Genomic DNA, 16,311 nt, shown 5'->3' on the forward strand with positions numbered 1-16,311 from the left:
AGTCATTGAAACCTGCAAAGTTGTTTTACTTTCGCAGAGTGGTGATCATTCATGTTAATGCTGACTTCTCTTTTAGTAACATGAACAGTAAACCATTAATATCTTAATAATGTGACACCAAGGAGCACACAGTAGTTCTGAAAGCCAGACTTTCTTTAAAGGAAATTTGCAGCCATTTTTCTGATTTAAACCTCCCAGGTGCCAGTATAAAACATGATGGTGCATGAATCTTATTTCTATTTCTTCCTCAGCAGTATAGGTATCTCGAATATAATTACGTAGATAATCTGTCCTTCTGTTACAAATGTGGGATCACTACCAATTCAGAGTGAAGTATGTAAGTTTCATGGCACAGAGAGACTGCGGGATCTGAGATTCTTTTAGATTCTTAAAAAACAAAACCTCTACCGATTCTTAATCCATATTTAGACTTGCTGCCCGTATATGGTTTCCATCCTTCTGCTCGCCACCATTCATTTGTCTGTCAAACTACACAACAAATGTTGCTAACGTGACTGCTTCCACCACCTTCACTGGCCGTGCATTCGAGACACCTACCTCCCGCTGTGTGAAAGATTTTCCCTGCCCCCCACCCCCATCACCTTGAACCTGTGCTCTCTTGTAGTTGACTTTTCCACCCTCGGAAAAAGTCTCTGACTATCCACCCTATCTATGCCTCTCAAAGTTTTGTAGACCTCCGTCAGGTTGTCCCTCAGCCCCCATCTTTCTAGTGAAAGCGATCTGAGTTTATCCAACCTCTCCTCGTGACTAAAACCCTCCAGATCCGACAACATCTTGGTAAATCTTCTCTGCACCCTCTCAAAAGTATCCACATCCTTATGAGGCAATCAGAACTCCATGCAGTATTCCAAATGTGGCCTAACTAAAGGCTTATACAGCTGTAATGCACAGTATCAATTACACATCATTCTCACTTTTCTTTGACTTTGAAGTCAACAGATTGAGTTCTACCAAAAGGGAGTTCTGTGCAAAGTGCAATATGAGGATCTATGATTTTTTTGCACTGAGTTGTCTGTTTTTGAGGTCGCAGGCTGAATTCAGATACCCAAATGCAGACTGCACTTAAAGAACCATCTGTTAATAGGGTGTACTCAATTAAAACCCTTCAGTGTCTGTGATAATAGGGAGTATTTATGCCTGAAGGTATTTTGGTTATCCCTCTGCTTTTTGTGGCCTAATCAGCCCTAGACATGCCACATTATTTTCAAATATATGGTGGGCCAGTGACTGATGATCCCTTTCAAACTTCCCTGGGTTTTCTGGATGGAAGGTAGGTGAATGAAATGAATCACCAAGTTAACATATTTGGCAATTTGATTTAGTCTTTTTTGAATCTGCCTGCAAACATTTCCAGTGTGGCCCTCAGTCAGGCTTCAATCTTAACATAGACAACACAGGAAGGTGATCTTTCCCATTTTATTAATTCCGCTCCAAACATGACTGTCTGAGTAATGAGCTGTGCTATTCATTTGTTTCCTGCAGTTAATGCCAGGTTTCCATCAGCATTAAATACAGGTGCTTAATGACCCGTGTTTTAAATAATCACAACCATAAAAAGAACTGTGTCCAAACGCATCACTTTATTTTACATGTTTAATCAAAACTTCCAGAACCAGAGGTCGCAGTCTGTAGGATACATGGTAGGCCATCGAGGACTGAGATTTTGGGGGTGGCATGGTGGCTCAGTGGTTAGCACTGCTGCCTCACAGCGCCAGGGGTCAGGGGCCTGGCCTCAGGTGACTGTCTGTGTGGAGTTTGCTCATTCTCCCCATGTCTGCGTGGGTTTCCTCCAGGTGCTCCGGTTTCCTCCCACAGTCCAAAGATGTGCAGGTTAGATGAATTGGCCATGCTAAATTACCCGTAGTGTTAGGTGCATTAGTCAGGGGTAAATGTAGGGAAATGGGTCTGAGTGGGTTGCTCTTCGGAGGGTTGGTGTGGACTTGATGGGCCAAGGCGCCTGTTTCCATACTGTAGGGAATCTAATCTAATCGTAAGGGGAAATCACTTTAGTCAGAGAGTGGTGAACCCATGGAATTCTCTGCCACAAAGTGGTTGAGGCCAAAGCATAGATTATTTTCAAGGAGGAGTTAGATATAGGAGTAAAGGGTATGGGGAGAAAGCAGGAGCAGGGTACTGAGTTGGACAATCCGCCATGATCATACTGAAGAGCGGTACAGGCTCGAAGGGCTGAATGGCCTCCTCCTGCTCAGGTTTTCAATGTATCTTTTTCCATTTGGTTTGCGTTTTTCACGGAGAGTTAGCTGTTGCTGATTTGATGACTACTGATTTTTGAGGTCATTTAGGATGTTTTGTAGTGTATTGTCATTCACAGGGAGATCTTATCTGGTTTCATTCCCGTCCTGAATGCTCAAAATGGTGTCCTAAAGGAGGTTTACTGATGGTAGTGTTTGAATACAATGAAGAATTCCAGTCCCTTTAAACATTCTTTCCTATTTCACAAATGTTGTCCCTGAAGGCAGCTCCTTGTCTACTCAATCTTCATCCTAAAATGTTTCCCTTGGCAGTTTTTGCTAATATTAGTTTGCCTTTGCCTGCAGCACAGTGGTTAGCCTCACAGCTCCAGGGACCCAAGTTCGATTCCAGCCTTGGGTGACTAGAGTTTGTACCTTCCCCTGTCAACGTGGTTTCCTCCCACAGTCAAAGATGGATTTGCCATGCTAAATTGCCTCATAGTGTCCAGGGATGTGCAGGCTAGATGGATGGGAAATGTAGAGTCACAAAGGTTGGGGCTTGGCCCTGGATGGGAGTGGACTTGGGTGAAATAGCTTTTTTTTGCACTGTAGAGATTCTATGATTTTTCTCTCCACAAGACCCTAGTTTACTATGGCTTGAGCAAGAATTGAACCTGCACTATTGAATCACACATGAGCCATCTAACCATCTGAGCTAACCCTCTTTGTGCTGTACAGATCGCAGAACAAACAGATGGAGCTTTATTATTAAAACTAATAACAGCAAATATAACTGAAGAGGATATCTCCACTGTCCCTTCCCTTAATATTTGTATTGTATTCCAGACCTGGAAACGTTGACAATACTTTTGTAGATGGCTTTTATGATAAATTATTGTGAGAAAAGAAACCATAATGAAATGACCAAACTGGAATGAATTTAGTGAATTTATTGCAACCTCCTGCATAAAACAAGTGAAAGACCAGACATGATGATCTTAGGTGGTCCCAACTTCTGAAAAGAATTCCTTTTGGGAATGTGAAACTGGTCAGGCATAATGTTCCTTGCTGGGGTTAACCCACCTTCTTTAACTGCAGCAGTCCATTGCAGTGTAGATATACCCACAGCACTATTGGGGAGGGAGTTCCAGGACTTTAACCCAGAATTCTGGAGTTTGCTCTTCCCATCATTTTCCCAGGAGGGGAAAATCCCATCCCAGAATGGTATTTCCATGATGTGACTTCTGTGTGACCCTATAAATAAGAGCAAAAGTATTTATTTAAACTTCCCACGCTGTGTCTCACAGTGAATGTAAGAGATTACCGAAATGTGTTGGAGTTAACGTAATCCTCTTGTTTTGATTTATTAGCGTGGATTAAAATATCATGTGGATAATAGGAAATTATGACAATTAACTTGATCAAATTGAGTAACTGTGTGCATCAGTGTTACAAAGGGAATCCCTGCACTAACTGGAACATCTCTGTATAGTGTGATAATTCTCGCATTAGTCTGTATAATTAGTGAGGAGTATTTAAAGTTTGTGCCAATTTGCCTGGTCCAGTGATCGCTCTCACTTTTGCTCTCTCGCGCACGCTCTCTTTAGTAGTTAAATAATCTATTATTCTGTTAAGATTAGAGTGGTGCTGGAAAAGCACAGCAGGTGAGGCAGCCATCCGAGGAGCAGCAAAATTGATGTTCGGGCAAAAGCCCTTCATCAGGAATGGGCTTTTGCCCGAAACGTTGATTTTCCTGCTCCTCGGATGCTGCCTGACCTGTGCTTTTCCAGCACCACTCTACTCTAGACTCTTGTTTCCAGCATCTGCAGTCCTTGTTTTTACCTATTATTCTGTTAAGTTTTCCCAATAGAATTAAGTTATTCCAATTCCTTTTCTCTTTTGATGTATTTGAACTATGAATAAAATATGTGTGCTTCAAATCTGGTAATCTAATCAATCTAATGCATCTAGAACACAATGCCTGGCATTTAGCTTTTAAAATAAGAAAAAGTTAGCCTAGACCCTATCTTAATGTATTTGGATGGGGTTTGGTCTGGTCCATAACCATCTACGGGCAATTTATTTTGGTAGTATCAACTTCAACCTAACATTCATGCAGGAAACACTCAAAAGATTTGAACTTGCTCTTACTCCTGGCTAACTATAAAACTAACTATCCCCAACTCACCCCTGACTACTACTCCCCCCAGACACCTGGCCACCCTAGACTTGGAGCCTCAACCAACATACCTCCATTGACAACAGTCCTGGGGACCTGGCGCTACCCTCACTGACTTCCTGATCCACCCTATTCTGTCACACACTTACACACATCTCATTCTGTACTGCCTCACCCACCTGCCACCCTCCTTCACTCATTGGATACACACTCACCTTCCCTCAATACTTGTCAAAATGGCTTTTGGGATCTTTCACATATGATTGACTGGAATGTGACAGTGGAAAGGCTCTCTGGGACAAACCATTGCTCTGCTGCCTGTGAGCTTTAGTATACTGCATTCTGTTTTGATGGATCCTGCATCAACAATGCAGCCAAGGCGAAGTTCCCTCAAAGCCAATGTGCAATTCCCTGTCTGCTCTGGGTCATATGTTATGATTTCTGACCCTCAGTGGAAGAAGTGGGTCAATCATTTTAGAGCCTCCAAGCACCAATGTTAAGTGGAAGGGCACAGAGTGCAGGCAGGCAGGAGCAGGGGGAGGGGGCAGAGTGAATGGGGGGGATTGAGTTGGGGATGGACAGAGTGGAGTGGGTAGAGTGAGGGGGCGGAGGGGCAGAGTGAACGGGGGGGGGGGGGGATTGAGTTGGGGTTGGGCAGAGTGAGTAGTTGGGGAGCGGAGTGAGAGGAAGTAGTACAGAGGTAATGGAAGGGTTTTCCCACGCAGGTTTGAATCTTGCCAACTACTCCAATATATGGAAGTTATTCTGACAGTTACATAGTTAACTTAGTGTTGCAATGCATGCCCAAGATCATGTTACAGGGCTCCAGTAACAGATAATGGTAGTGCATTGTGATCGGTTAGTTAAATCATTGGTAAATGAGCTAATTCTGAAGATGATGGTGGGGTAATGTAATAGGTTAAGTGTAATGTAGGGAACCAGTGTGGCAGACGATGATTGGTTTAGAAAGACAAAGCTAGCCAGCATGATTGGTTATGCTCATGTTATCTGACAAGCGCGGGAGCAACACCTGTATAAACTGCAAAAGAAAAAAGAGCTTATGGGGAGTAAGGGAAGACATTTTGCTGGCTCCCACAACTTTGATTTTGCAAGATTAAAGTTTAATTTTGTGAAGGATTTTCTGCACTACCTGGTAATTTCTTTTATACAACATTTGAGTGATTCATCCACAACAAGGTTCAACTTCTTTCCCGGTGCATTTACAAAATCAGTAAAGGATGGTAGCTGTATTTAAATTCAAGCAAATGGTGTTTTACTATCCAAACCACCAAGAATGAATAATGAGCAGTGCATGAGTTAATGTGTGCATTGATATTCCAAAGGGAATCACTACACTAACTGGAACATCTTCATACAGTGCGATAATTCTAGGATCTGGTCTGTATAGTTGGTGAGGAACATTTTTAAACTTTGTGCCAACTCGCTCAGTCCAATAGTTAATGATTTTCCAAGTTAAACTCTGCAGGCAATTTATTTTGATTGTTATTAACTTTTGCCTAATAGTCCTACATTTTAACAGTAAAATCACACTGGCCATGTTAGAAAAGTGTAAAGTAAATTCAGACTTTAACTTCAAACTCCTTTTCATTTATTCAGTCTGCAGATCTCTTCATGTCCCTGGTGTTTGACCTCCGGAGTCTTTCCATTGGAACCCTCCAAGACCTGTGGCAACGGGCGCTGTTCAAATGCAGAGACAACTGGTAAGATTCACAGGCTTCTGGTAAAGGTCCAGACCTGATGTGGTAACTGAGATTGTTCTTTTGCTTGGATATGGTACTGTCATCAGCGTCATTGAAGGTCGCTCGCAAATAGGGGTTACACTGTGCCGTTCTCAGGGTGAGTCTGTAGGTGGCTGTACAGACCAATGCGGTTTCCTCAAACTGTTACCCAGGAAAGGGTAGGTGGTGCGCTGGCATAGCAACGTGCTCCTAATGCTGTTTTTGCCTGGCTTCTGCATTTTTTTTTCCTGACAGCAAGTCTCGACGTGCTCGACACCTTCCTGGATACTCCTCCTGCACTTTGGACAGTCTTGGGTCAGTGATTCCCAGGTGTCTGTGGGAATGCTGCACTTCATCAGTGAGACCTTGAGAGTATCACTGAAGCACTTCCTCTGTCCACTAGGGGTTTGCTTGCCCTTTCGGAGCTGGGAGTAGAGCACCTGCTTGGGGAGCCTCTTGCTGGTCAAGCGGAAGACGTGCCCAGCCCACAGCAGCCGATCAAGGGTTCGGTGCCTCGATGCTGGGGATGTTGGCCTGGTGGAGGATGCTGGTGTTGGTATGTCTATCATCCTAGTGGACTTACAGGATCTTGCGCAGGCAGCACAGGGGACACTGCTCCAGTGCCTGGAGGTGTCTGCTGCCTGGGTAGCACCTGTGCCAAGAGGTGAGAAGGCATGTACCTTCAGCAGGTCTGAACACACTGCGTTAATACAGGTGAGGAAGAGGAATCTCTGTGAGGGATTGAACACAACATTTCTGTGATTCCTGAGGTTTTTCAGCCACTCCTTGCTCCATGGGGATATGAACCTGGGTGGATTAGAGGAATCTGTCTTTGCTGTGTTCCCTTCACAGGGAAATGACCACCAAACAGAGTCACCACCATGCCACCGATCTGAAAGCAACATCTGGCTCAGGGTCAGCTCTTCCCATTGAAGTGTAAGTTCTGACATCATGTTTTCCCCAGTGTATCCACCAAATGAGTAATTGATGGTAGCTGTGATTTAAATCAGAACATGCTGTGTTTTTATATTCAAACCACCAAGAATGAACAGCATAATCAAACGGATGTGTCCGTCAGTATTCCAAAGGGAATTGCTGCACTAACTGGAAATTCTTCATATATTCTGGGATCTGATCTGTGGGTATTTTCCTGACCAATCTCTCCAGGGATGGTCTAGGTCACTTCTGGAACAGGTGCGTCTTGAACCTGGGCCTCCTAGCTCAGAGGTAAGGAATTACCATTGTACTACGAGAGCCCCGTTGGGTCTGGTCTGTATATTTGGTGAGAGAGTTCAAACTTTTGTGCAAACTCGCCTGGTCAAACACACTCATGAAACCAGTGCAGGGGAAGCCTTACACATGTCAAAATGAACCTCACCACCGACGAAGTAAGATGGATACATTTGGAGGTGACATTCCGTTGTAAAAAGGAAGCAATAGTGAGATAAAAATGAGTATGATTCTCAGAAGTAAAAAAAGACCTGTCGATTTTAAAAAAGTATCACTCTCTATATCATCCTCACTGCCTTCATGAAGTAAAGGGCTTTCTGCTTTGATTTCTGACCACAGTGTGTCAGAGGTAATGGCCATTGTCCACACTTTTTGACTGTGAAGGTAGACTTGGTGGAGATGGCTGTTTGGCGATCTGTCTCTCCACCCTATTGTGCTGGTGGCCTCTATCGGAGCTGCCCAGGTGGAAATTTGAGCGTTTGTTTTGCAGTTCCACATCTGTCCTCACGTTCCTGGAAAGTGTGGCACATCTGGGGAACCATGGAAAAGGGTAGGTGAGCAAAGTGCTTCAAATGGTACCTGCAAGAGGGTTGGCAACTTGTCCATTTAATGTGCGGAACAGTTTATTTTGGATCATGGAAGGAGTGGGGTCTGCAGTGAGAATTTGCCTGAACAGATGCCAAGGAAGGAGATACGTCACATGCAAGTGGGCAGTTGTTGCTAGCCACAATGAGGACCACCTTTCTCCACTCCTGAACAAAAATGTTCAGTATTGAATCAAAACTGTGCTGTCTGCATGCCTTCATTGTATGACAACATTTTACCCCCCACTATAATTTCAACTTTTGTGATTGGACAGGGCCCTTTGAGAGGTCATAATTCCCAGGGTAATTTGTTACTTATCAAACGCTTTGAACACATGGCTGGCATTTTGTGGGAAATTTGTATACTGTCTGCCTCTTGTGCTATGAGCCAGTGTGAGGTGATATTTCTGGGATCAAATAATTGAACCTCTGTTATCCTTCAACACGTTACGGAAAACCTTTTATAAATAAACACTGCAGTTCATCACAGACTGAACTAATCATGTTTCACTTTGTATGGCTGGCAGTACATATCAGGAAACTGTGTGCTCCCAGCCTGTGATTTTTAAGGATTCTACTAAATGAAAAGTCATGGTTGGTGTGAACGACTTCTGGATTATGTATTCCAAACTTGTACAGGGACAGCCAAGGCAAATAGTCTCACGTCCTTTTCAGGGTATTTGGCCCTCATCAGTTAGCTAGACTGGAATCGCAGTTAAATACCTGTTAGATTATCAGTGTGAGGCAAAGGGAGAATGTTAAGTAGTGCCACTTGAAAATGTACAGATTCAAGCCCTCAGCACCTCAATTCTTCAGCTGAGAAACTGAACCTTTTAAGAAGTATTTGTCTACAAAGTGTCCTTAAGGTTATCCTTACTCAGCATAATCTGACCCACATCAGCTTGTTCCGTATGACTTATCCGTGGGTTAATGCAGCTGCGTTTTCAGTTGTGTGCAGAATTCTGGCTTTTAGGTAACTGCTGTGCTACTACTGAGGGATTCTGCCAGCAACAACACATCTATGTTGCTTTGAGGACTTTTTCTTGGTTTGACATTGGAAAGGGGAAAAGAAACAGTAAATGCAGACTCCGTTGGCTGTATGTACTGGCAATCACTTTAAAGTTTTTGAGATCTTTATTTCTCTTTTGGAAGCTTGCTTTTGTGTATATCTGCAGATCGGTGTTGTAGTCACGTTCGCATGCAAGTAACATAGACACACTTTTATAACTACAAATCTGGAAATAGTCACTGCGAGAGACTCGGCTGGGAAACACAACTGCTGAAATGACAATCTTATCAATCCTCTGCTTGATGGAGTTGTTGTGGGATCTGAAAGGGTTAATGGTTGATTGTATGTAACAAGCACCACCCTCTGTGATGATTGGTGGGAGAGTAAGGTAGGGTAGACCGAAGGCTGTTTTCTCCCCCAACAGCCTTTTAGATTAGATTTCATTACAGTGTGGAAACAGGCCCTTCGGCCCAACAAGTCCACACCGCCCCGCCGAAGCGCAACCCACCTATACCCCTACATTTACCCCTTACTTAACACTACGGGCAATTTAGCATGGCCAATTCACCTGACCTGTGCATCTTTGGACTGTGGGAGGAAACCGGAGCACCCGGAGGAAATCCACGCAGACACTGGGAGAACGTGCAAACTCCACACAGTCAGTCGCCTGAGGCGGGAATTGAACCCGGGTCTCTGGCGCTGTGAGGCAGCAGTGCTAACCCCTGTGCCACCGTGCCACCCATACTTTTGAAGAAAAGTAGAGCCAAATCTTACAAGCTGAAAATTGTTGCACAGATGTAATAAACTACATCTTGTTTCCTCAACAAGACTCTTGGCTTTAGCTGAAGGTGGCTCCCTTCTCGTTCTTTGGATTAGTGGTGCTGGAAGAGCACAGCAGTTCAGGCAGCATCCGAGCAGCAGTAAAATCGATGTTTCGGGCAAAAGCCCTTCATCAGGAATAAAGGCAGAGTGTCTGAAGCGTGGAGAGATAAGCTAGAGGAGGGTGGGGGTGGGGAGAGAGAGGAGGAAAACCTCTTCAAGGCAGGCACCCTTGCAAGAGGATTCGCAGTAGGGTTTTGCCCGAAACGTCGATTTAACTGCTCCTCGATGCTGCCTGAACTGCTGTGCTCTTCCAGCACCACTAATCCAGAATCTGGTTTCCAGCATCTGCAGTCATTGTTTTTACCTTCTCGTTCTTGCTTGCTCTTTCTCTCTTTCTTTCTCTTTCTTTCTTTCTTTCTTTCTCTCTTTCTTTCTTTCTCTCTTTCTTTCTTTCTCTCTTTCTTTCTTTCTCTCTTTCTTTTTTTCTCTCTTTCTTTCTTTCTCTCTTTTTTTCTTTCTTTCTCTCTCTCTTTCTCTCTCTCTCTCTCTCTCTCTTGCTCGCTCGCTCTCGCTCGCTCTCGCTCTCGCGCTCTCTCGCTCTCGCTCGCTTTCTCTCGCTCTCTCGCTCTCTCTCGCTCTCTCGCTTTCTCTCTCTCGCTTTCTCTCTCTCGCTTTCTCTCTCTCGCTTTCTCTCTCGCTCTCGCTTTCTCTCTCGCTCGCTCTCTCACTCTCTCTTTTCCCCCCCCCATCACTCTTTCTCTCTCGCTCAGTCGTTCACCCACTTTTGAAAAAAAACATTCTTTGAAGATACACATGGCAGCACCCACAACATAGAGTCATACAACATGGAAACAGATCCTTTGGTCCAACCAGGCCATGCCAAACATAATCCCAAACTAAACTTGTCCCACCTGCCTGCTCTTGGCCCTTACAAACGACTGAGCAAATGTGCTAAATACCCTTTTTTTAAACCACCCTGACTATATGTGATGTAAACTTCAAAGCATTATGTACCTGAACCCCTAGGTCCCTCTGTTCTGCAACACTACTCAAGACACTAACATTAATTGTATAAGTTCTGTTGCTGGGGAACAGAAATGACCCCTTAATTATAATGTGCCACATTCTAAACCCAGGTGTAACTGAGTTTAGAAAGAAGGTGGTTGTTTACAATCAAAATGTAAATTGTCAATCAATTCACCCTCCGTTTTAGCAGGTTCAAGTTCACACCACAGTGAGATAGCTGGAAGGAAGTAACACGGCAGACTTGATGGCTCATTTGAAGGGAATACACATCAGAGAATTGAGCTTGGCAGTCTCACCATCTGATTCACAACACTTCTGCCCTTCCAAGCATTGAAACGTGGGAGGGTGCCCTGAAACTAGCAATGACCTTCACATCTGACACTGTTATTGATGTTTCCTCCAGCAAAGATCCATACTGAAAGACTTACCTTAGAAAGTTTGCATATAAACTCGATGCAAGCCCTGGAGAGACCGACAAATTTTAAAAAGAAGTTTGTACTTCTGTTAGATTAGATTAGATTCCCCACAGTGTGGAAACAAGCCCTTTGGCCCAACCAGTCCACACTGACCCTCCAAAGAGTAACCCCCAGAACCATTTCCCTCTGACTAATGCACCTGACATTATGGGCAATTTAGCAAGGCCAATTCACCTGGCCTGCACATCTTTAGACTGTGGGAGGAAACTGGAGCATCCGCAGGAAACCCACGCAGACACTGGGACAGTCATTCGAGGCTGGAATCGAACCTGGAACCCTGGTGCTGTGAGGTAACAGTGCTAACCACTTAGCCAGTTAGTAGCTGAAAAAATGACACATCAAGATTTCATCTGTTACATTGTGTACTGTACCAAATTACTAATAAATTATAGATTAAACACTTATTTTTGTGAACACTTTATGCCACACAAAACAATATTTGCTGGCTATCTCCATCTCCTGGTGTTTGCCTATCAGACAGCTGTAAACAAATTGCTTACTGTCTGTAATAATTATTTGTAGGGGAAACCTGTAACCTGATCTCAGAAATTTATTCATTTACCCCATTCCCATGGCAATGGGAAACACATTAGCCTTGCATTTGAGATGCATAAAATTATGAGGGGCATAGACTGAGTGGACAGGAATAAACATTTCTCCTTGATGGAGGGATCAAAGACAAAGGGGTATAGAATTAAAAAAAAAAGGTGCAGGAGGTTTAGAGGGGATCTGAGGAAAATGATTTTCATTCAGAGGGTGGTGGGAATCTGGAACTCATTTCCTGTAAGGGTGGTAGATACAGAAACTCCCAGAACAGTTAAGAAATATTAAAGGTATATATACTGGTGGTGCCAAGGCATTCAAGGTGGAGTGGACTCGATGGGCCGAATGGCTTTACTTCCGCTCCCATGTCTTATATGTCAATTGTTGGAAAATGGGACCAAAATAGTTAAGTGGTTGCTTTTGACTGGCACAGACTTGATGGCTGAAGGGCATTTTTCTGTGCTGTAGTCCGGTATGCCACTATGCGTCCGTTTAGAAATAGAATCTACAATGTGGAAGGAGGCCATTCGGCCCACCAAATCCTCAACAACCCTCCGAAGAGCAGCTCACCTAGACTCATCCCATCCCATAGCCCTGCACTTCCCATAGCTAACCCACCTAGCCTGCACATCCCTGGACACTATGGGCAATTTAGCATGGCTAACACACCTAACCTGCGCATCTTTAGATTTGCTAATTAGCTATTTTTGTTCCGAACACCCCCCTTTCATCTTAACAAATAAACAGACAGTTTGCAGCATGACTGTTTATAACTGTTACCAACAACAAACACCTTTCTGGGACTCTGCGAGGACTCGGTAGTATTTTCATGTAGTTGAGGAGTGTAAAAATGACAGCCAAGACATAATTTCAAGATTCCCAAACCCATTTCCCCGAGTTCCTGATTTTTAACAATGCTTTTTGAGAGTGTGGGCTAATACAGATTGTGAGCCGAACTCCCAACTTGGCAGGCTCCATTACAGTGTTACACATCTCCTATTCCTCTATAACTTCCATGGAACCGGAACAGCTTTTAAAAGACTGGTGACTTGCGGCACTTCAAAATCTTACTGTGGATGAGGGAACCGTTTGAAAATGAAGTTCTTACTTATATTCTCTATCATCCCATCGTGTCCAGATAAACTATACCTTCTACCTCCTTCATTTTGCACCCTCCGTTGCCCATTTATCCACTGTATGGAACCAATGCACCCATAGTGATGATAAGATGTGTAAATTTAAAATGTACAGTTATTCATTCATAAAATACACCTTTACTAAATAAAGCTCTTCTCGTTATAGACCAATCAGTTCTTCAGACACTTTAAAGTTTTGATAGTAGAAACCACGAGCACTTATAACTTCATTTATCTTGTTTAAGTAAATATTATGTGATTGATGGAAGAGCTTAGAGATCCAGAGATATCAATCAAGCAAAACTTCCTCTCAGATCTGTCTCCTACCAGTCATGAGAGAGTGATTAGATTACTTAGATTAGATTAGATTACTTTACAGTGTGGAAACAGGCCCTTCGGCCCAACAAGTCCACACCGACCCGCCGAAGCGCAACCCATCCCTACATTTACCCCTTACCTAACACTACGGGCAATTTAGCATGGCCAATTCACCCTAACCTGCACATCTTTGGACTGTGGGAGGAAATCAGAGCACCCGGAGGAAACCCACGCAGACACGGGGAGAATGTGCAAACTCCACACAGTCAGTCGCCTGAGTCGGGAATTGAACTCAGGTCTCTGGCGCTGTGAGGCAGCAGTGCTAACCACTGTGCCACCGTGCCGCCCTTGAGTGCTGAATACTGCTTACTAATATTGACTTAGAAATTTCACTTGCAATATAAGGTACAGTACCCTGTTCTGAGTTAGTCATTAATACAATCACAGTTAATTATGATCATAGCTCTCCTCATATTTAGGTGGTTCAGGTGTTATCAATACAGAGTTGATAAAGTATAACACTGGAAAAGCACAGCAGGTCAGGTAGCATCCGAGGAGCAGGAGAGTTGACATTTTGGGCAGGACCCTCCTTCAGTCCTGAAGAAAGGTCCTGCCTGAAGGGTTGACACTCCTGCTCCTCAGATGATACCTTTACCTGTGCTTTTTCCAGCGCCCATGCTTTATCAACTCTGATTTCTCCATCTGCAGTCCTCACTTACTCCTGTAATCAATACAGAGCGATTTATCATTAAGTGCCAAAACTCTTACAACTGGCGGTATTCTTGTTTTTGAGTCAGCAATACTGTCTCCTAGCGTGGAAGTATTTAAGATTTTATTTATAGTAACAGATTCGGTTCCAATGTGTTGCATGTAAAGTTGTAGATTGTGTAGAAAAAACATTTAAAAGGCTTCTTGGTGGGCACGTGAATACGAAGGGTTTAGAAGGGCATGAGCCAAATGCTGGCAAATGGGACTGGGTCAGATCTGGATATCTGGTTGGCATGGGTGAGTTAGATCGAAGAGTCTGTTTCCATGCTGTATGACTCTATGACTCTAAGAAAGAACAATTTGTATTTGATTCGAACTATCTTATCCTGATGAAGGGCCGAAATGTTGATTCTCCTGCTCCTCAGATGCTGCCTGACCTGCTGTGCTTTTCCAGCACCACACTGTCAACTCACACAGGTCCCAACCTGAATGATCAGCTAATCCGATGATGGGGGAATTGTTTGGGAGAGAAACAATGGCAAGATCTCATTTGAATAGGAAAATTCAACTTCTAATTTGCATCCAGAATCGGTTGATTATGCCTCATTTGATGGACAACAGCTCTGGAAAAAGCATTAATTTCTTAATTCCACATCAATGTGTTAACGTGAATTTGGAATGTAGGCTCCTAGTACGGAGCTCAGGTCTCGATCTTTTGACTCCGTGGCTAAGGTGCTCTCAACTGTTACAAAAAGTAAAAAGTTCACAACAAAATATTACGACGTGTGCGAACCTTCACCATCTGTGTATTTAAATAGGTCCCTCTTAGAGCCAAGCAAGCAGGACATTTGGTTCTGGGCCGACTATGAATTGTTGATGCGAACTCTTTCACATGAGTGCCAGATATTGTAATTTAATAACTAATATTTGTCCAGTTTTTTTTTTGTTTTGCTTTGTTTAGTTGAGCCAACAGCAATATTCAACTTTCAGCTAAAACTGATGCTGCAGGAAGTGGAGCTCTCCAGTTGACAAAGTCATGATCCAACAGCATGATCCAGCATTTTTATATCATGCACTTTTTCTCTCTATTTTCACTTGATATTCCTGCTGTCTACTGTGAGAGTGAATTGACATCTTATGTCAGTTTTCACTTCACTTCACAGCTGCTGCAAGAGGATTGAGCAGTCCCATCCTGGACATTGGCTATGTACAAAAAATTTGGTTTCTTTAAAAAAAGATGACGAAAACCTGATTGTGTTGACATCATCCACGTGTGTAGGAGCACTCCTGACTTAGGAATGAGTATCTGTAAATTTTGTCCTATTTGTCGTTCCCCTCATTCGGTTAACTTACACCTATAGGAAAAGCTTTCTCAATGTTTTGTCTGCACACTTACATCTTCTAAGTGCAAAATGTGATGAAGAAGCCAGTGTTAAAAGATCACAGCTTTTTGTAAAGTGGAGGTTTGGGTTGTGAAGCCCCTTTTTTTTCCGGTTAACATACAGACCTCCATGATACTGCTCGACAATGGTGCCTGCAAAGCTGCGTACTCAGCCTCCTACTATACTCCTTATACACTCAAACCTGTGTGCCCAAATTATGCCCCAGTTCCACTTACAAGCTGTCAACGACACCATCATTGTAGGTCAGATCGCAAACAGCAGCGAGACAAAATACAGGAAGGAGATTGAGTGCTTAGCAGCACGATGTGAAGACAACAGTCTCTCCGATGTCAACAAAACGAAGAAGGTGGTCATTGACTTCAGAAAGTGGAGTGGAGGGCATGCTCCTGTCTGCATCAATGGTGCTGAGGTGGAGATGGTCGATAGAGTCAAGTTTCTAGGAGTGATCATCGTCAACAATCTGTCCCGGTTCACCCACATGAACGTGATGGTCAAGAAAGCACAGCAACACCTCAGCATCCTCTGGAGGCTAAGGAAATTCAGCATGTCCACAAAGACACTTCCCAATTTTTTTTGGATGCACCATAGAAAGCATCCTAATCTGGGTGTGTCACAGCACGCTATGGCAACTGCACTTCCCAAGCTTGAGAGAAACCACAGAGTCATGAACACAGCCCAGTCCATCATGCAAACCAGCCTTCCATCCACTGACTCAATCTGTACTTGCTGCTGCCTCAGGAAAGCAGCTAACATAATCAAAAACCCCTCCCACCCTGTCCTGTCAGGCAGAAGATGTAAAAATTTGAATACCCATACAAACAGATCCAAGAGCAGCTTCTTCCCCTCTGTAATCAGACTTTTGAACTACCCTCTCAAGTGTAATGTTGATCTCTCTGCACCTTCTTTGTAGCTGTAACACTGTATT

General features: G+C 43.6%; 1 protein-coding gene across 4 annotated transcripts in view; it reads left to right on the forward strand.

Moving 5' to 3' along the window:
- The window catches only part of LOC140464425 (uncharacterized), a 409,548-nt gene that overhangs the window by 70,179 nt on the left and 323,058 nt on the right, over nt 1-16,311 (forward strand). For all 4 annotated transcript variants that reach the window (XM_072559463.1, XM_072559465.1, XM_072559466.1 and 1 more), the window contains exon 9: nt 6,010-6,113. In XM_072559463.1, coding sequence (XP_072415564.1) covers nt 6,010-6,113 — 104 coding nt within the window. The remainder of the gene's footprint in view (nt 1-6,009; nt 6,114-16,311) is intronic.

The sequence above is a fragment of the Chiloscyllium punctatum genome, chromosome 40, assembly GCF_047496795.1.
Source record: "Chiloscyllium punctatum isolate Juve2018m chromosome 40, sChiPun1.3, whole genome shotgun sequence".
Lineage (NCBI taxonomy): Eukaryota > Metazoa > Chordata > Chondrichthyes > Orectolobiformes > Hemiscylliidae > Chiloscyllium > Chiloscyllium punctatum.